The 22,629-nt window shown below is 44.3% G+C and overlaps 1 protein-coding gene across 6 annotated transcripts in view; it reads left to right on the top strand.

Moving 5' to 3' along the window:
* Positions 1 to 22,016, top strand: part of LOC135508382 (estrogen-related receptor gamma-like) — a 295,554-nt gene extending 273,538 nt beyond the window's left edge. For all 6 annotated transcript variants that reach the window (XM_064928525.1, XM_064928522.1, XM_064928524.1 and 3 more), the window contains 2 exons: positions 5,685 to 5,954; positions 17,720 to 22,016. In XM_064928525.1, the coding sequence (XP_064784597.1) occupies positions 5,685 to 5,954; positions 17,720 to 17,964 (515 nt within the window). In that variant the 3' untranslated portion in view covers positions 17,965 to 22,016. The remainder of the gene's footprint in view (positions 1 to 5,684; positions 5,955 to 17,719) is intronic.
* The last annotated feature ends 613 nt before the right edge of the window (positions 22,017 to 22,629 follow it).

The following is a 22,629-nucleotide window of genomic DNA, read 5'->3' as shown; positions in this document are numbered from 1 at the left end:
TAGTGTTACTGTCTGTTCTGTGACCACAGCTCACCCTGTTAGTATTACTGTCTGTTCTGTGACCACAGCTCACCCTGTTCGTGTTACTGTCTGTTCTGTGACCACAGCTCACCCTGTTAGTGTTACTGTCTGTTCTGTGACCACAGCTCACCCTGTTAGTGTTACTGTCTGTTCTGTGACCCAGCTCACCCTGTTAGTGTTACTGTCTGTTCTGTGACCACAGCTCACCCTGTTAGTGTTACTGTCTGTTCTGTGACCACAGCTCACCCTGTTCGTGTTACTGTCTGTTCTGTGACCACAGCTCACCTTGTTCGTGTTACTGTCTGTTCTGTGACCACAGCTCACCCTGTTAGTATTAGTGTCTGTTCTGTGACCACAGCTCACGCTGTTAGTGTTACTGTCTGTTCTGTGACCACAGCTCACCCTGTTAGTATTAGTGTCTGTTCTGTGACCACAGCTCACCCTGTTAGTGTTACTGTCTGTTCTGTGACCACAACTCACCCTGTTAGTGTTACTGTCTGTTCTGTGACCACAGCTCACCCTGTTCGTGTTACTGTCTGTTCTGTGACCACAGCTCACCCTGTTCGTGTTACTGTCTGTTCTGAGACCACAGCTCACCCTGTTAGTGTTACTGTCTGTTCTGTGACCACAGCTCACCCTGTTAGTGTCACTGTCTGTTCTGTGACCACAGCTCACCCTGTTAGTGTTACTGTCTGTTCTGTGACCACAGCTCAGCCTGTTAGTATTACTGTCTGTTCTGTGACCACAGCACAGCTCATCCTGTTAGTATTACTGTCTGTTCTGTGACCACAGCTCACCCTGTTAGTGTTACTGTCTGTTCTGTGACCACAGCACAGCTCATCCTGTTAGTATTACTGTCTGTTCTGTGACCACAGCTCACCCTGTTTGTGTTACTGTCGATTTCCCCGAAACTCATCCTTAATCCCTTTTGATGATTTTATTAAGTAGTAGTGGAGGTGCTGCCAACTGGCTCACACTGCTTCCTGTATGTTTGCGTGTGTGTGTGTGTGTGTGTGTGTGTGTGTGTGTGTGTGTGTGTGTGTGCATGTGTGTGTGTGTGTGTGTGTGTGTGTGTGTGTGTGTGTGTGTGTGTGTGTGTGTGTGTGTGTGTGTGTGTGTGTGTGTGTGTGTGTGTGTGTGTGTGTGTGTGTGTGTGTGTGTGTGTGTGTGTGTGTGTGTGAATGGCACACCAAATGTTTCTCAGCCTTCCACAGTTCCTAATGTGATCAGAAATGTTAGCAGTAGTGGATGAACAGTTGTTATAAACGGTAACCTGCAACTCCAACATAATAAGTTATCTGCCACTACTGATCAGCTCAGAGAGAGAGGAAGAAATCATGCTGCTCTCACACACACACACACATACCGTGATCTCAAACACACACACACCTGCCTCACACACACACATACCGTAATCTCAAACACACACACACCTGCCCTCTCACACACACACCTGCCTCTCTCACACACACACACATACTGTCATCTCAAACACACATACCGTCATCTCAAACAAACACACCAACACACACCTGCCTCACAAACACACACACACCATCATCTCAAACACACACACACACACACACACACCGTCATCTCAAACACACACACACACCTGCCTCCTGTAATTTTCATCATAGGTACACTTCAACTATGACAGACAAAATGAGAAAAAAAATCCAGAAAATCACATTGTAGGATTTTTAATTTATTTATTTGCAAATTATGGTGGAAAATAAGTATTTGGTCACCTACAAACAAGCAAGATTTCTGGCTCTCACAGACCTGTAACTTCTTCTTTAAGAGGCTCCTCTGTCCTCCACTCGTTACCTGTATTAATGGCACCTGTTTGAACTTGTTATCAGTATAAAAGACACCTGTCCACAACCTCAAACAGTCACACTCCAAACTCCACTATGGCCAAGACCAAAGAGCTGTCAAAGGACACCAGAAACAAAATTGTAGACCTGCACCAGGCGGGGAAGACTGAATCTGCAATAGGTAAGCAGCTTGGTTTGAAGAAATCAACTGTGGGAGCAATTATTAGGAAATGGAAGACATACAAGACCACTGATAATCTCCCTCGATCTGGGACTCCACGCAAGATCTCACCCCATGGGGTCAAAATGATCACAAGAATGGTGATTACAAATCCCAGAACCACACGGGGGGACCTAGTGAATGACCTGCAGAGAGCTGGGACCAAAGTAACAAATCCTACCATCAGTAACACACCAGCATCCTGCTAGAAGATTGGGAGAATGTCATATGGTCAGATGAAACCAAAATAGAACTTTTGGTAAAAACTCAACTTCTCGTGTTTGGAGGACAAAAATGTTGAGTTGCATCCAAAGAACACCATACCTACTGTGAAGCATGGGGGTGGAAACATCATGGTTTGGGGCTGTTTTGGGACCAGGGACCAGGACGACTGATCCGTGTAAAGGAAAGAGTGAATGGGGCCATGTATCGTGAGATTTTGAGTGAAAACCTCCTTCCATCAGCAAGGGTATTGAAGATGAAACGTGGCTGGGTCTTTCAGCATGACAATGATCCCAAACACACCGCCCGGGCAACGAAGGAGTGGCTTCATAAGAAGTATTTCAAGGTCCTGGAGTGGCCTAGCCAGTCTCCAGATCTCAACCCTATAGAAAATCTTTGGAGGAAGTTGAAATCCGTGTTGCCCAGCAACAGCCCCAAAACAGCACTGCTCTAGAGGAGATCTGCATGGAGGAATGGGCCAAAATACCAGCAACAGTGTGTGAAGACCACAATGTCTTGCTCCCAGACAGACTAAACAACTTCTTTGCTCGCTTTGAGGACAATACAGTGCCATTGACACGGCCCTCTACCAAAACCTGCAGGCTCTCCTTCACTGCAGCCTACGTGAGGAAAACATTTAAACGTGTTAACCCTCGCAAGGCTGCAGGCCCAGACGGCATCCCCAGCCGTGTCCTCAGAGCATGCGCAGGCCAGATGGCTGGTGTGTTTACGGACATATTCAATCAATCCTTATCCCAGTCTGCTGTTCCCATATGCTTCAAGAGGGCCACCATTGTTCCTGTTCCCAAGAAAGCTAAGGTAACTGAGCTAAACGACTACCGCCCCGCAACACTCACTTTCGTCATCATGAAGTGCTTGAGAGACTAGTCAAGGACAATATCACCTCCACCCTACCTGACACCCTAGACCCATCCAATTTGCAGACTGCCCCAATAGGTCCACAGATGACGCAATCGCAATCACACTGCACACTGCCCTAACCCATCTGGACAAGAGGAATACCTTTGTAAGAATGCTGTTCATCAATTACAACTCAGCATTTAACACCACAGTACCCTCCAAACTCATCATTAAGCTCAAGACCCTGGGTCTCGACCCCGCCCTGTGCAACTGGGTCCTACCCAGGTGGTGAGGGTAGGTAACAACATCTCCACCCCGCTGACAAATCCTCAACACTGGGGCCCCACAAGGGTGCGTTCTCAGCCCTCTCTTGCACCCTCCAACTCAATCATCAAGTTTGCAGACAACACTACAGTGGTAGGCTTGATTACCAACAACGATGAGACGGCCTACAGGAAGGAGGTGAGGGCCCTCGGAGTGTGGTGTTAGGAAAATAACCTCACACTCAATGTCAACAAAACAAAGGTGATAATCGTGAACTTCAGGAAACAGAGGAGGGAGCAGCCCCTATCCACATTGACGGGACAGTAGTGGAGAGGGTGGAAAGTTTTAAGTTCCTCGGCGTACACATCACGGACAAACTGAATTGGTCCACCCACACAGACAGCGTGGTGAAGAAGGCGCAGCAGCACTTCTTCAACCTCTGTATCACCACCTGGTACCGCAACTGTTCCGCCCATAACCGTAAGGCTCTCCAGAGGGTAGTGAGGTCTGTACAACGCATCACCGGGAGGAAAACTACCTGCCCCCCAGGACACCTACACCACCCGATGTCACAGGAAGGCCAAAAAGATCATCAAGGACAACAACCACCCGAGCCACTGCCTGTTCACCCCGCTATCATCCAGAAGGCGAGGTCAGTACAGGTGCAACAAAGCTGGTACCGAGAGACTGAAAAACAGCTTCTATCTCAAGGCCATCAGACTGTTAAACAGCCATCACTAACATTGAGTGGCTGCTGCCAACATACTGACTCAACTCTCGCCACTTTAATAATGGAAATATTGATGTAATAAATGTATCACTAGCTGCTTTAAACAATGCCACTTTATATAATGTTTACATACCCTACATTACTCATCTCATATGTATATACTGTACTCTATACCATCTACTGCATCTTGCCTATGGCTTTCGGCCATCACTCATTCATATATTTTTATGTATATATTCTTATTCATTCCTTTACACTTGTGTGTATAAGGTAGTTGTCAGGTTAGATTACTTGTTAGATATTACTGCATGGTCGGAACTAGAAGCACAAATCAAATCAAATGTATTCATATAGCCCTTCGTATAGCCACACGCAAGATCAGAATCTCCTTCCACGCACTCTGCAGTAGACTCATCTGGTCTGCCAGCGACAGCGTGGAGAAACCTGAGGGAGGGAGGGAGGGAGGGAGGGAGGGAGGGAGGGAGGGAGGGAGGGAGGGAGGGAGGGAGGGAGGGAGGAGGGAGGGAGGGAGGGAGGGAGGGAGGGAGGGAGGGGGAGGGAGGGAGGGAGGGAGGGAGGGAGGGAGGGAGAGAGAGAGAGAGGAATAGAGAGAGACAGGAATAGAGAGAGACAGGAATAGAGAGAGACAGGAATAGAGAGAGCAGAAGTTTTCAGGCTAACAATTAGAGTGTGAGGAGTGGTGATGGCTAGCATTGATCCATGGTGTGTGTGTTCAGGGGGAGATAAGACCACTCCGTCCCCAGAGGAGAGCCCTGGGCGCTGGGCTATCGAGAAGGAGGAGACCCCTGGTCACCTTGGCTGTCAGGATGTAGAGGCTGGAAGAACTTCCCTTGGCTTCAACGCACGGACCAAATTACGATGGTGTCTTAGGCCAGTTTAGGCCAGACGAAGACCTTGACCTAGAACTAGTACCAGAACAACTCGGCACAAGACCAGAACTCAACCAAAACTCCAGCCATGCTCCATCCCCTGCTTCATTTTCCTAACCCTAACCCTTTAGATAGGCTGAATATGAATGGTGTTTGACCCATTCCCATGAATGGTGTTTGACCCAACATGTCACCCACACACAGCCCTGTTTCTTACCCACCACAGGGAGAAGTCTATCTCTCAGATTTGAATACTAAACTATTGCATATCCAATGGGTTTAACCTCTCTCCCTCCCTCCCTCCCTCTCTCTCTCTCTCTCTCTCCTCCCTCCCTCCCTCCCTCCCTCCCTCCCTCCCTCCCTCCCTCCCTCCCTCCCTCCCTCCCTCCCTCCCTCCCTCCCTCCCTAACCCCTCTCCCTCCCTCCCTCCCTCTCTCTCTCTCTCTCTCTCTCTCTCCCTCCCTCCCTCCCTCCCTCCCTCTCTCTCCCTCCCTCCCTCCCTCCCTCCCTCCCTCCCTCCCTCCCTCCTCCCTCTCCCTCCCTCCCTCCCTCTCTCTCTCCCTCCCTCCCTCCCTCCCTCCCTCTCTCCCCCTCCCTCCCTCCCTCCCTCCCTCCCTCCCTCCCTCCCTCTCTCCCTCCCTCCCTCCCTCCCTCAGGTTTCTCCACGCTGTCGCTGGCAGACCAGATGAGTCTACTGCAGAGTGCGTGGATGGAGATTCTGATCCTGCGTGTGGTGTTCCGCTCGCTGTCCTTGGAGGACAAGCTGGTGTATGCTGAGGACTACATCATGGACGAGGACCAGTCCAAGCTGGCAGGACTTCTTGATCTCAACAACGCCATACTGCAACTGGTGAAGAAATACAAAGTCATGAAGCTGGAGAAGGAGGAGTTTGTTACTCTCAAGGCTGTAGCTTTGGCCAACTCAGGTAAGAATGGGGGGGATGAGGTGCCACATGCAGCAGACACACCTAAACACACACACACTCTCACACACACGCTCACAAACACACACACACTCACTCACACACAATCCATCCCCATTCGCTCTCTTACACAAACTCAGATGGGCACACTTCTGAGTAGCTGTTGGCACAAAGCGACATTGTAGTAAATACTAAACAAGATTGGATGGCTAGTGGATTTAAACAGCAACAGTAAGTGTATTCCATAACTCTCCACGTTTCCTGTGTCTGGTGTTTGTCCTGGTGGTGGTCTTGTTTCCAGTCTTGTTAACATCCTGAGTATGATGCCTGCTTCCATCTAATCTCTATGAAATATCGAAGTGATATTTCATATATTTCATTTTGAAAGCTGATATTACATTTCACACAGTGGTACGATGGTAGAACATTATGAATCAGTCCCCATGGTCTCTTTTCCCTACTCTTATAATAAAAATATAAAAATGAAATATAAATAAATAGTCATTTACCAGATAGCTTTTAGCTTTTATCCAGAGTGACTTATATGTGGCCCATGTGGGACTCAAACCCACAACTGCTGTTGTTTGCGTCAAAACCAATGAGTCATTAGGGCTTTCAGGAGATCTGTAAGGAAAGAGAAGGTGTGTGATCTGGTTCCTTCTCCCCCTCCTCCTCTTCCCCTCCACCTCCTCCCCCACCTCCTCTCCTAGTCCTCCTCCCCTCCACCTCCCCTCCACCTCCTCCCCACCTCCTCTCCTAGTCCCCCCCACCTCCCCTCCTCCTCCTCCCCATCTCCTCCTCCCCTCCTCCTATTCTCCTCTTCCCCTCCACCTCCTCCCCACCTCCCTCTCCTAGTCCTCCTCCCCCCCACCTCCCCTCCTCCTCCTCCCCATCTCCTCCTCCCCCTCCACCTATTCTCCTCTTCCCCTACACCTCCTCTCCTCCTCCTCCCCTCCTCCTCCTCCCCCTCCACCTATTCTCCTCTTCCCCTCCCCCTCCTCCCCACCTCCTCCCCTCCTCCTCCCCACACCTCCTCTCCTCTCCCCCCAACCTCCTCCCCTCCTCCTCCTCTCCTCCTCCCCCCCACCTCCTCCCCTCCTCCTCCCCTCCTCCTCCCTCCACATATTCTCCTTCCTCTCCACCTCCTCCCCACCTCCTCTCCTCCTCCCCTCCCCCTCCCCCCACACCTCTTCCCCTCCTTCCCCCCCCACCTCCTCCCCTCTCCTCATCCTCCCCTCCTACTCCCCTCCTCATCCTCCCCCTCCTCCCCACACCTCCTCCTCCTACTCTCCCCCCCCTCCTCCCCCCCCCTCCTCCTCTCCTCCTCCCCCACCTCCCCCCTCCTCCTCCTCTCCTCCTCCCCCCATCTCCTCCCCTCCTCTCCCCCTCCTCCTCTCCTCCTCCCCTCCTCCTCCCCTCCTCCTCTCCCCACCTCCTCCCCTCGTCCTCCTCTCCTCCTCCCCCCCCACCTCCCCTCCCCTCCCTCCTCCTCTCCTCCTCCTCCTCCTCCCCTCCACCTATTCTCCTCTTCCCCTCCACCTTCTCCTCACCTCCTCTCCTCCTCCTCCCCCACCTCCTCCTCCTCTCCTCCTCCCCCCACCTCCTCCCCCTCCTCCCATGAGACTAATAAGAACATCCCCATCAAAGAGGTGATTTAAATACAGCCCCATAGCAGACAAACACACAAACTCAATAATATCCTCTCTAGTAGACACACACATTGAGACACAGACACACACACAAACTCAATAATATCCTCTCTAGTAGACACACACATTGAGACACAGACACACACACAAACTCAATAATATCCTCTCTAGTAGACACACAACATTGAGACACAGACACACACACAAACTCAATAATATCCTCTCTAGTAGACACACACATTGAGACACAGACACACACACAAACTCAATAATATCCTCTCTAGTATACACACACATTGAGACACTGACACACACATGCACGTGTGCAGACACACACACTCGCTATCCCCCACCATCTCCCCGAAGCGAAGTAGTGGATGCCCCTTTTACAATTAGCATAGTGTTCTCCTCAGATGCCTGTTAAATAAGTTGTGACCCCCCTCGGTGACCCCATCTTTGAACTTTATCTTGGTTTCCGGCCAGCAGGTTTCCCTTTAATTAAAAGAAGGAAACGGTCAATAGAACGTGTTAAATGGGACACAATGTGCAGGCGGGTATTTGTTGAAATTCTCCAGCGCTCAACGTATTGACAGTTTGTTTTCTGGGGCCATATGTGCCGATCAATCTCAGGCCGGGCCAGCCACGCTGAAAAATGAAAGAGCAGATTGCTTCTGCTGGCGGTGGGATGACGACTCACTATTTGGCAAGTGGGGAAAATGTGGGAGAAAACGAGCCCGTGCCAGCCCTTCTGCCAGAAAGTGCACCCCAGAGAGGACTTGGGCATTGTGTATCTTTAGAAAAATGTGTTTTTTAATGACTGATAGCAGATGGAGTCCTTCACAGCAGTTCAGTTCAAGCTGCACTTTTACAGGAGTGGATGTGTGTGCATCAGATTCCTGCATGGCCCACATAGTGAATATTCATTATATGTTAACTGTAGGACACTTGAGATAAAAACATCTGCTAAATGGTTACTGTTGGAGATGTCTGTCAATGATGTGAGAGGACAGGAACTAATAGAGAAGTGATGCAGACAAGTTTATGATCAAAACTATAAGGTTTGAGTAACAATTACTATTTAGTCCTTAATTAATTACTATATTAATTTATTTCTATCAGTTTTGGGATCGATGCATTGTGAGCCAGTGCCCAGGGCAAGAACAACAGAAAGCTAGCGTTAGCATTTTGAAGGGCAGGGACAATTAATTAATTCCTTGAAAGCTAATCGTCTGCATTAATGGGAATCCTTAACAATGCTACTGAACGTGATACACATGTTAAGGTGTGTGTGTGCATGTGTGTATGGGGGTTTTAGCAGTCCCTGTTTAACCCACTGCTAATTAGAAACATACTCTTAAAGAACATAGTTTTTCCGCCAATGTTCACACACACACACACACACACACACACACACACACACACACACACACACACACACACACACACACACACACACACACACACACACACACACACACACAAACACAAAAACACACACAAACACACACAGGTAATAATATCTACTTGCTTCTATAATTGTCAAGCACTCTGGGAGAAGTGTATCTCTTTCCTATAAAGCTAAGAAACAGAAGTTACTCACACAATGTTTGACTAGCATTCTCATTTAACTAACAGCCAAATCACATTAAGTCTCCTGTCACCTTAAGAGTTAATTGAATTCTCATTGATTCTCTAGTCTTACTCTGCGTGGCATTTTATCTAACAGCAGTGGACAAACACCTTAGAAAATGGTTGCAAATGTTTTGATTAGGAGGATAGTGTTTTACTGACAAAAAACAGCTACTACGTTGTAAATGAATTATGGAATTATGGAACGTCTAGCGACCCTTTATTGTTGCCTGAGCCTTTCTATAGGAAATAGATGCAGTAAGGAATACATACTTGTGTATAATTTGTGTAGGTTGTGTAGTTAAATACATGGTGTGTGTAATATTTTAGAATGGTGTGTGTAACAGTTAGAATAGAGTGTACAACTGCACATGTATCTCTCTGAGCCTGTGTGTGTGTGTGTGTGTGTGTGTGTGTGTGTGTGTGTGTGTGTGTGTGTGTGTGTGTGTGTGTGTGTGTGTGTGTGTGTGTGCGTGCGTGCGTGCGCGTGCGCGTGCGTGTGTGCGTGCGTGTGTGTGTGTGTGTGTGTGTGCGTGTGTATGCGTGCGTGCGTGCGTGCGTGCGCGTGGTCTTGTTCTTCTATCTTCTTGGGGACCTGAATCCCCAAAAGTCAACAAGAAAAACCTTGTAGGGACATTTCCCACCTCCCCACAAGGACAAAGGCTATTTTAACCTTATGGGTTAGGTTTAGGGTTAGGGTTAGAATTAGGGTTAGAGGTTAGGGTTAGGAATTAGGGTTATGAGCTAGGGGTTAAGTTTAGAGTTAAGGTTAGGGTTAAGGTTAAGGTTAGGGTAAATGTTAGGTTTGGGCAAAATAGGACTTTTGAATGGAAATACATTTAGGTCACCACGAGGATAGAAAAACAAGTGTGTGTGTGTGTGTGTGTGTGTGTGTGTGCGTGTGTGTGTGTGTGTGTGTGCGTGTGTGTGTGATAGTTAGTGCTGCTGGCTCTGCAGCATAGTAAAGGTGTGTGTGATAGTTAGTGCTGCTGGCTCTGCAGCATAGTAAAGGTGTGTGTGATAGTTAGTGCTGCTGGCTCTGCAGCATAGTAAAGGTGTGTGTGATAGTTAGTGCTGCTGGCTCTGCAGCATAGTAAAGGTGTGTAATCTGTTTTCTGCCGAGGGCTCCTGTCGGATCACAGGTCACTTTCAATGGCCAAAGTCCCTGTCACACACTGACTCATACACACTCACACTCACACACTGCCAAAGTCCCTGTCACACACTGACTCATACACACTCACACTCACACACTGCCAAAGTCCCTGTCAAACGCTGACTCATACACACTCACACTCACACACTGCCAAAGTCCCTGTCACACACTCACTCATACACACTCACACACTGCCAAAGTCCCTGTCACACACTGACTCATAGACATTCACACTCACACACTGCCAAAGTCCCTGTCAAACGCTGACTCATACACACTCACACTCACACACTGCCAAAGCCCCTGTCACACACTCACTCATACACACTCACACTCACACACTGCCAAAGTCCCTGTCACACACTCACTCATACACACTCACACTCACACACTGCCAAAGCCCCTGTGACGGATGACTAAGAGCATCCTGAATCAGACACACACACACACAAGGGTTAGAGTATTGACCCAAACGCAAAAGCATGAAAATCTGAACGTGTCTTTGGAGCGAGCTGTGTGTGATGGTGTGTGTACGTGTGGTGGGGTTTAGAGAATTTAACCAAATTCACATCAACACACTATGGAACACAAAGCTTTTACTATCTCATCCTGGAATATAGAAGGTCTGAGGTCATCTGTCTTTGGCCTAAAGAGAAGGAACCAAGACTTCATCAAAGAAATCGGAAATACAGACATTGTCATCCTATAAGAAACATGGTATAGAGGAAATGGACCTACTGGTTGCCCTCTAGGTTACAGAGAGCTGGTAGTCCCATCCACCGAACTACCAGGTGTGAAACAGGGAAGAGACTCAGGGGGAATGCTCATTTTATATAGAGCAGACCTAACCCACTCTATTCAATTTGTCAAAACAGGAACATTTTACATGCGACAAGAAATGAATAAGGAAATTATTGCAAGATGTGTGCTACCTACATCCCCCCAATAGAATCCCAATACTTTAACGATGACAGCATCTCCATCCTAGAGGGGGAGAGGAACCATTTCCAGGCCCAGGGACATGTACTAGACTGTGGTGACCTAAATGTCAGGACAAGAACCTGACACTCTCAGCACACAGGGGGACAAACACCTACCTGGAGGTGACAGCATTCCCTCCCAAATACACTCCCCTCGACCAAACTATGACAAAATACCCAGCAAAAACGGGTCACAACTTCTTCAGTTCTATCGCATGCTGAGTATGTACATAGTCAATGGTAGGCTTAGAGGGGACTCCTATGGTAGGTACACCTATAGCTCATCTCTTGGCAGTAGTACTGTAGATTACTTTATCACTGACCTCAACCCAGAGTCTCTCAGAGCGTTCACAGTCAGCCCACTAACACCCCTATCAGATCACAGCAAAATCACAGTTTACTTGAACAGAGCCACACTCAATCATGAGGAGTTAAAGCCAAAGGAACTGCACAAAATTAAGAAATTCTATAGAAAGTTTTCCTATAGAAGGAAAGTAGTGTAGAAACCTAAAAAAAACATTTAGGCAAAAACAAATTAATTCCCTTTTAGACAACACCCTGGACAAAACATTGCACTGTAATAATGAAGGTGTAAACTTGTCAGTAAAAAGCCTAAACAATACAGTTGACCTTTCAGCTTCCCTATCAGACAACCTAAGACAATGACAAATGGTGTGATGAAGAATGCAAGAAGAATGCAAAAATCTAAGAAAGAAATTTAAAAACATATCCAACCAAAGACCCAGAAAACCTGAGCCTCACACGATGGTGAATCACTAAAACAATACAGAAATACACTACGCAAAAAGAAGGAACAGCACGTCAGAAATCAGCTCAATGTAATTGAAGTATCCATAGAATCTAGAATCATAGAATCTAGAATCATAGAATCTAGAAAACACTAAACAAACAACAACACAAGGAGTTATCTATCCAAATGGAGATGTACTGTCTGGGTAAACCACTTGTCAAATCTTTTGGGCTTTATTTCAAGGAAGAATAAGCAAACACATATACTGTACATGATCAATTCAAATTATTGGAATCAGCTATTAAAGACAACCAGAACTCGCTGGATTCTCCTATTACATTTAATGAACTACAGGACAAAATACAAACCCTCCAACCCCAAAAGGCCTGAGGTGTTGATGGAATCCTAAAATTCCAATTGGCTATACTTAAATTATTTTAATCCTTAGCTCTGGCATCTTCCCCAATATTTGGAACCAAGGACTGATTTTGGATTTTTTTAAATGGTGCTGGGGGAAAAACATACGACATTATTAAATCCATGTACACAAACAACAAGTGTCCAGGTAAAATTGGTAAAAAACACACATTTCTTTCGTCAGGGCTGTGGGGTGAGACAGGGATGAGAAAGGGATGCAGCTTGAGCCCCACCCTCTTCAGCATATATATCAACAAATTGGTGAGGGCACAGTCTGCAGCACCCTACTAGACCTCACCCTACTAGAATCTGAAGTCAAATTTACAAGGAGGGCCTACAGCAGCACATAGATCTTCTGCACAGATTCTTTCAGACCTGTTCCCTTCCATCTAGACACCATTGCCCTAAAGCACACAAAAAACATCAGCACCACAGGTAACTTCCACAAAGCTGTGAACGATCTGAGAGACAAGGCAAGAAGGGCCTTCTATGCCATCAAAAGGGACATCAAATTTGACATCCAAAATTAGGATCTTGCTAAAAGTACTTGAATCAGTTATAGAATCCATTGTCCTTTATGGTTGTGAGGTCTGGTCTGCTCACCAACCAAGAAATTACAAACGGGACAAACACAAAATTCAGACTCTGCATGCAGAGTCTGATTACGTGACACATTGGAAAGTATTTACCAAAAAACAGAGCAAAGTGGAATGTTATTTGGCCCAAAACAGAGAGTACACGGCGGCAGAATATTTGACCACTCTGACAGACGCAAAATGAAGGAAAGCTTTGACAATGCACTTCCTAACCTACTGACAAATGTATGACCATCACAGCAGCAGGATTGGAAGAACAACTGCAACTCATATTTGTTTATTTATTTTTTAACTATTTGCACATCAATATAACACTGTACATAGTCGTAATATGACATTTTAAATGTCTCTATTCCTTTGAAACGTTTGTGAGTGTAATGTTTACTGTTCATATTTGATTGTTTATTTCACTTTTGTTTATTATCTATATCACTAGAGAGAGAGGGGGGTATGTGCTTTCTAGTCTGTGTGATGTAGTTAGTTGACCTGTGATTATTATTTAACATGTATGTTCCATTGATCGGACGGTGTGATGTGAGCGCAACAGTGAGACAGAGGAAGAGAGAGAGACAGAGAGAGAGGGAGAGAGAGTGAGAGAGACAGTGAGACAGTGAGAGAGAGAGAAACAGAGAGATACAGAGAGAAAGTTACAGAGACAGAGAGAGAGGGGAGAGCGAGTGAGAGACAGTGAGACAGAGAGAGACAGTGAGAGAGAGAGAAACAGAGAGAGAGAGAGAGAAAAACAGAGAGAGAAACAGAGAGAGAGAAACAGAGAAAGAGAGAGAAACAGAAACAGAGATACAGAGAGAAAGTTACAGACAGAGAGACAGTGAGAGAGAGAGAAACAGAGAGAGAGAAACAGAGATACAGAGAGAAAGTTACAGAGACAGAGAGAGAGGGAAGAGCGAGTGAGAGACAGTGAGACAGAGAGAGAGAGAGAAACAGAGAGAGAGAGAGAGAGAGCACAATGAGACCCAACCAAATCATGAGAAAACAAAAAGATAATTACTTGACACATTGGAAAGAATTAACAAAAAAACAGAGCAAACTAGAATGCTATTTGGCCCTACACAGAGAGTACACAGCGGCAGAATACCTGACCACTGTGACTGACCCAAAATTAAGGAAAGCTTTGACTATGTACAGACTCAGCGAGCATAGCCTTGCTATTGAGAAAGGCCGCCATAGGCAGACATGGCTCTCAAGAGAAAGGCTATGTGCCCAATGTATGACCATATTAGAGAGACATATTTCCCTCAGAGTACACAGATCCACAAAGAATTCGAAAACAAATCCAATTTTGAAAAACTCCCATATCTACTGGGTGAAATTCCACAGTGTGCCATCACAGCAGCAAGATTTGTGACCTGTTGCCACTAGAAAAGGGCAACCAGTGAAGAACACACACCATTGTAAATACAACCCATATTCATGCTTATTTATTTTATCTTGTATCCTTTACCATTTGTACATTGTTAAAACACTGTATATGTAACGCTCAATGAGTGAACAGGTGTGGAGTCAGGCGCAGAGAGCAAAGGATGCGGGAAAAAACACGCTTTAATGTCCAAAAATAATCACAGGAACAAACATAGTATACCAAACCAGGTATAACTACAGAACAAAAGTACCCTATCGTGAAAATACAAGGACAGCGAGAAACCCAAATGAAAACACTAACCACTCTAACACATACAGATGAACATGCCCGCACAAACAGAAGCGGGCTGAACGAACTTAAATAACCCCACCCTAACAACCAAACAAGGAACAGGTGAACCAATTAGACAAAACCAAACAAACACAGAACAAAGGATCGGTGGCAGCTCGTAGACCGGCGACGACCGCCGAGCGCCACCCGAACAAGAAGGGAGTCACCTTCGGTAATATTCGTGACAGTATATATATATATATATATATATATATATATATATATATATATATATATATATATATATAGTACCTTCGGTAATATTCGTGACAGTATATATATATATATATATATATATATATATATATATATATATATATAATATGACATTTGTCATGTCTTTATTGTTTTGAAACTTCTGTATGTGTAATGTTTACTGTTAATTTGTATAGTTTATTTCACTTTATATATTCACTTTATATATTATCTACCTCACTTGCTTTGGCAATGTTAACACATGTTTCCCATGCCAATAAAGCCCTTGAATTGAATTGATAAGTTTATAGATAAGTTTTAAAAAATATATATATAATATAAGTAACAAATAATTATAGAGCAGCAGTAAAATGACAATAGTGAGGCTATATACAGGGGGTACCGGTACAGAGTCAATGTGGAGGCTATATACAGGGGGTACCGGTACAGAGTCAATGTGGAGGCTATATACAGGGGGTACCGGTACAGAGTCAATGTGGAGGCTATATACAGGGGGTACCGGTACAGAGTCAATGTGCAAGGGATCTGGTGAGTCGAGGTAATTGAGGTCATATGTACATGTAGGTAGAGTTAACGTGACTATGGATAGATAATAAACAGAGAATTGAAGCAGCGTGAAAAGGGGGGGGGGGGGCAATGTAAATAGTTTGGACAGCCATTTGATTAGCTGTTCAAGAGTCTTATGGCTTGAGAGTTAGAAGCTGTTGAGAAGCCTCTTGGACCTAGACTTGGTGTTCCGGTACCGCTTGCCGTGCGGTAGCAGAGAGAACAGTCTATGACTTGGGTGGCTGGAGTCTTTGACAATTTGTAGGGCCTTCCTCTTACACCGTCTGGTATAGAGGTCCTGGATGGCAGAAAGCTTGGCCCCATAAATGTACTGGGCCGTTCCAGATGTACTGTGTAGGACTGGAGTAGAGAAATCTGTTGCAGTGCCACACCCATCCACAGTGCTCATGAATGCTCTCGTACCCAATAAGTAAGCTCATGACTATTTGACATCCTGAGACAGACAATACAGACAGGCCAGGCTATTGTTCAGCTGGGGAGTCTCTCTGTGTCGGTCTCTCTGTCTCCCTCTCTCGCTCTCTCTCTCTCAATTCAATTACATTGAATTCAAAGGGCTTTATGTTTACATTGCCAAAGCAATTTTTGGTAAATTCTCCCCAATATGTCAAGTAATTATCTTTTTGTTTTCTCATGATTTGGTTGGGTCTAATTGTGTTGCTGTTGCTGTCCTGGGGCTCTGTGGGGTCTGCTCTCTGTCTCTCTGTCTCTCTCTCTGTTTCTCTCTCTCTCTCTGTTTCTCTCTCTCTCTCGGTTTCTCTCTCTGTTTCTCTCTCTCTCTCTCTGTTTCTCTCTCTCTGTTTCTCTCTCTCTGTTTCTCTCTCTCTCTCTCTCTCTCTGTTTCTCTCTCTCTCTGTTTCTCTCTCTCTCTCTCTCTGTTTCTCTCTCTGTTTCTCTCTCACTGTCTCTCTCTGTCTCACTGTCTCTCTCACTCTCTCTCCCCTCTCTCTGTCTCTCTCTCTTTCTCTGTCTCACTGTCGCTCTCAATTAAATTCAAAGAGCTTTATTAGCATGGGAAACATACGGTATGTTTACATTGCCAAGACAAGTGAAATAGATAATAAACAAAAGTGAAATAAACAATCAAAAATGAACAGTAAACATTACAGGCATTAGTGTAAACAGAATAGACACATTTCTAATGTCATATATGGCTATGTACGGTGTTATAATGATGTGCACATAAATACGGGTTGTATTTACAATGGTGTTTGTTCTTCACTGGTTGCCCTGTTCTTGTGGCAACAGGTCACAAATCTTGTTGCTGTGATGTCACACTGTGGTATTTCACCCAGTAGATATGGGAGTTTATCAAAAGTTCGGTTTGTAATCTGAGGGAAATACGTGTTTTTAATATGGTCATACGTTTGGCAGAAGGTTACGAAGTGCAGCTTCAGTTTCCACCCATTTTGTGGGCAGTGTGCAAATAGCCTGTTTTCTCTGGAGAACCAGGTCTACCTACCGTGGCCTTTCTCAATAGCAAGGCTATGCTCACTGAGTCTGTACATAGTCAAAGATTTTCCTTTAAATTTGTGTCAGTCAGAGTGGTCAGGTATTCTGCCACTGTGTACTCTCAGTTTAGGGCCAAATAGCATTCTAGTTTGCTCAGTTCTTTTATAAATTCTTTCCAATGTGTCAAGTAATTATCTTTTTGTTTTCTCCTGATTTGGTTGGGTCTAATTGTATTTCTGTCCTGGGGCTCTGTGGCGTCTGTTTGTATTTGTGAACAGAGCCCCAGGACCAGCTTGCTTAGGGGACTCTTCTCCAGGTTAATCTCTCTGTAGGTGATGTCTTTGTTATGGAAGGTTTGGGAATCGCCTTCTTCTTTTAACTGCTCTTTTCTGGATTTTGTAGTGGGTATCGGCCAAATTCTGCTCCGCGTGTATTATTTGCTATTTTACATTGTACACGGAGGATGTTTTTGCAGAATTCTGCATACAGTCTCAATTTGGTGTTTGTGGAAGCTACCTGTGGTGCAGATGTTAAGGTGAGGTAGTATGTAATGATGTAATGATATGTGGTCATGCAGTATGTGTGAAGATTAACCTCTCCATCCTTTCCACCCCCTCCCTCTTCTCCCTCCCTCTCTCCCCCTGTAGACTCCATGCACGTAGAGGATGTGGAGGCGGTGCAGAAGCTCCAGGATGTGCTCCACGAGGCCCTGCAGGACTACGAGGCAGGCCAGCACCCGGAGGACCCTCGTCGGGCAGGCAAGCTGCTGATGACCCTGCCCCTGCTCCGCCAGACCTCCACCAAGGCTGTGCAGCACTTCTACAGCATCAAGCAGGATGGCAAGGTCCCCATGCACAAACTCTTCCTGGAACTGCTGGAGGCCAAGGTCTGATTGGCCAACCACGTCCACCACCTCCGAAATGTCAGTCGATCACACACAGGCTCCTCCCATTGACACCCCAAAACCCCACATGACATCTGAACTTCCCAAACTCGCCGCCCACTGAGAAAGATCGGTGGGAGTAACCTCTGAACTTTAATCTCTGACCTCCGTGCATTAGGAGAGACACTGACACTGAGACGAGATCTCTGCTGGAGGGTCGTCTGTGTACAAACTATAACCAAGTCATAAACCAGCTACCGTAACAATGGCACTGTAAACTATTGACTATCGACCTCGTGTCACTTATACATATAAGAATTATTAACAATGTGATTATTGACTATTGACTGCTAAAAATATTGAAAGGAGGAATTTAAAAAAGAAAAGAGAGAGAGACACTGCTCTGGTTGTCTTAGCAGCAGATAGACTGTAAAGCTTCTTCTTCTCAGTTTTTACAGGACAAGCTCTGCAGAAGAAAAAAGAACATTCACAAGTACTTTTTGTTGATGATTGTCATGAAGACATGGATAACGGAAAGATAAGACAAGAGGAGAGGAGACTTGCCCTGCCAAAGGACGGAGATCCATTCAGTTGATGTCCAGCAAACTTAACCATCAGCCCCAAACACCTCATCTGATAGTCTGAGGCACCGTCTGGCCTGCCTAACTACAGTGTTAGAACACACACAAAGTTCCCACATGCCAGCCAATAAGATCGTTGTCATCACCCCCAGCCTTCCCTTTGGGTTTGTCATTTTAATCACTTACAGCTATTCGACTTCTTCTTTACCCCTTTCTGTTGTCTTCCAAAGTGTTTTTACAGACAAGAAGTAGTGGCTTGATTGTTATTGTTACCTTTTCAGGGAGATGGTGAAGCTTTAGTCACTCATGCAATATGAATGAGAGGTACAGGAGTGCTGAAGGGACATATTTATGGTTGTTGCAACTTTTTTGGTCTTATTTTTATTGAAATGAATAATGGTGTAAGTATATGGTTCGGTCATCATATATGGTCTATGATTATTTTATTTAGTTTATATTGTGTTAATAAGAAATCAATCAATAAATGTTTATTTCTATCAGCTTTACCACTTTCAGCAATTATATATGAATAATATATGAAATATATATATGGATCGAATTTTATCTTCTCCAAGCAATAGTCATTTAAAAGGAGGGTGCATATTAACATGTATGCAATTAATGTTTGTGCCAGTCTTCGTTGGGAAATGCTAACATTTCTACCAGGTGTAGCTTCTCTCTCTGTGCTTGCCATAGGCTATTAGATGACATAGTCTTAGACTCAAACTAACCCAAGGGTAGGGAAGCACTATGAATGTGGAGGCAAGCAAATAACTCATGCATTAGACTCTGAAGACCACCCTTGTACCAACAACAGTAATCTATATCCAAGATATAATACTAAACTAGCATTTAGGAAAGCTATTATCAGCAACTGGGTCATAGGAAGGAATGAGCTTGGGATTTGGTACAGGGTTTTTGTAAACAGATTAAGAACATCAATATCCGAAATCTAGATTATGACCTAATCTAATATAAAATGGCAACTGCTTCCAGTTGAGAACCTAAACGATAAATCAAGTAACCTACGTCACACTCTGTAACAAATATGTCAGTATTATTAGTAAGGGGTATTTTCTGAACCTTCTTAACCATTGTATATTGTAAATTAACAGATTATAATTCTAATCTAATACATTTTATTGGAATAAAAAGAAAAAAAATGAAAAAAAATGAAAAATTGTAGTTCAGCCTCTCAGTGTTTCATGTTTGCTGTGCTTTTTCTGAAAACGCTCCCTTTCTTTTCTTTCGTTGCTTTTGTTTCTTCCCTTTTGTTTCGTCCAACGTCGTCGTTGTGTACTTTCTGGTGGTGGTTCCAGTTCTCGTGGCGTGCGCTATTTTAGTCACAGGGTAGAAGTAGAGAAAATACTCTGAAGATAAGGGTTGGCGTGTTCTCACATACCTACCGACATACCAGGAAACAAGGCTCTTCTATTTAGCTAGTTCTGCTCGATCAACAGATCCAACAACTATATCATCATCATAATAATAATAACCTATACTGGCGTAGAAGAGGATAACAAGTATCTAAAGGAAGAAACAACTTATTTCAAAAGGGATCCTTTGTGTAACTTTCTTGTAGAATAACATTTGTATATCTTAGGTTTAAGTAAATACAAGTAAAAAGACATGTGAGTACTTCCGAACGATAGCTGACTTTTTTTTAATAACTTGCTGTACTGTACATACTGCTTTCCATTCAGAAACAGCTACGTTGTAACATTATCTAAACTCTGTGAGGTTGCGAAGGGAAATAACATTTTTTTTTAAATGTATTTTTTTTGTAGTTAACGTTGTGTGTTTACTAAAAGTAATGAAAAAAAGAAAGACTAAAATATTGTTATTTTCTAGGACTAATGGGGGGGTTGTGTTTCTAATTAATTTATCTGCTTCCTTGGTCCTATGTGTTAACTACTGTACCATCTATTCATCATTGGCTAAACATAAAGAATAGAGCATGATTTGGAGAAAGTATTTAACTGAAAGTACTTTCCTAAATGCAGGCCCCAGTTGAATCAATTGCAGATAAAAGGAAAATGATACTTATGTACTCACTCTGAATTTTAAAGCTGTATTTTAAGACCAGGTGTGGTTTCATGTCATCATCTAATGACAATTTTTGCGAGAGCAGCTAGCTTGGTGTGTCAGTTTGAATATGGTTAACACTTCAGATACTGCATGATCTGGCAGTGGTGTTTATTTGCAGTTGTGTTTTGGGCCTGAATTCTCTATACTCACTAATGAGGAAGACAATAATGTCAGAGTTGTTGTGGGAAACATGTTGGCTCGTCTATCATTTCCATACACAACTCCTGGGAGAGAGCTGTTTTCTTCTTCTCTGTCTGTTTCTGTTTTTAGTTGATGTTTCTGTCAACTGTTTCTCCATTTTCAAACCGATACTATGTACTGGCCAATAAAAGGAGCTGAAAGAGAACACAACCGTCTCTCAGAGGTGACTTAAGCTGAGCTGAATTTGATGTTGAACAATATTTGACAAACCATAATAATAACATAATAATAATAATCAAAACCTTGCCATAGAATAAGGTCAAAGTCTTCAACATTGTACCTTTCAGTCTCAAGACATGGTTAAGCATATTAGCTACACCATTAAATATTCAATATTCTTAGTAAACATTAAAGTTACCATAACAACACTGCTCTTGTGTAAATTATCGGCATATATATTGTTGGCCTACTCACGTAGTTGTAGCATCTTAAATCATACTGAGGTTTTGCTGTGTATCTTTCAACACCTTCTATGGATCATATTGAAGATAGAGAGAGAGGAGAGTAATTTAGCCATAACGAACGAGGGCGTTTATTCTCCCAACGTGATTTTGTTATTTAAAGCAATATGACTGTGCAACAGACAGACGGACAGACGTTGCACTTTGTGTTTGAATTAGATCAATGCTGTATCTATTGGACTATTTTATCATTAAAAGATACGGAATAAAGAAATGTACAAACAACTGCTATTTTTTATGAGAAGTGAAGGAGAATAGTGAGTGTTAGTCAAGTAGGTAATTATGCCGAGGTGTGCTTATACATACCACGTGTGTGCTTAGGGTATATCCTGGCTGTCTGACATGCACATGTATGACAATATAGATGGAGGGGGAAAAGGTTAAGAAAGACGGAAAAAATAATATATGATTAAAATTATGAAAAAATATCTGAAAAATCTTTCCGACCAGGAATTGCTGGGACGCCTTGAGAGACATGTCCGTAGTTGTAGATGTGCTCCACATCATTTAACGATTACCTGTATATTTTTGTGCCGTGTGTATCATACAGCGTGCTCCAACAATATGTCCATTTGTGTAAATGTATTTATTTTACATTGTATATATTGTCCAATGCAAAAAGAGAGACCTATGATTCTGTAACTACGATCAATTCAGATGTGTTACTCCCATCATGCCATTCAGGATAACGGTAGAGCAATATTAAAACATGCTTCCAGGTTTGACCTCTCTGTAGGTACCGAGTGCTTCTTTACCCCCCCCCCCCCACACGCAGCAGCACGGTCAGCACACACACACACACACACAAATATACTTCTAAACAAGACTTGGTGGACACACACTAACAGTGGGAACTCCTCAGAGTTTTCTTTCTGCTCTTCCTGTTGTTGGCTTTGTCCTCTCTGTTTCAGTGATGTCCCATACTCCCTTGGTAACATCACCTTCACTTAATTTAGGTAACGACAAAGGTGGTGGAAGTCAAGGAGACTAGATTGGGAGGGATGGCCACGTGACTCTTTGACACACGTAATATCCCTATGTCATCCCAGTCCACGTCAATAGGCGTACATAAGAGTACATGTCAGCCATTCACAATAGAGTCAATAAACCACAGAGCTGAGATGAAGGAGGAATAAAAACTCCACCGTCCGCCAGGAGAGAGAGACAGAGAAGAGGAAGAGAAAGAAGGCTGGCAGGTCTAACACCAAAAACAATCGACCATCGATCTCTTGCTTCTCTTCGGCTTGGACTATTCCACTCCCTCTTCCAACTAAAACCCCCGGCGTTCAGCCATGTGCCCTCTGTCCCCAGCTCTGCTCTGTAAATACGTAGCAGCAGTAATG

This window comes from Oncorhynchus masou, chromosome 21 (genome assembly GCF_036934945.1).
Source record: "Oncorhynchus masou masou isolate Uvic2021 chromosome 21, UVic_Omas_1.1, whole genome shotgun sequence".
NCBI lineage: Eukaryota > Metazoa > Chordata > Actinopteri > Salmoniformes > Salmonidae > Oncorhynchus > Oncorhynchus masou.
This window is presented reverse-complemented; position numbering and strand designations above follow the sequence as displayed.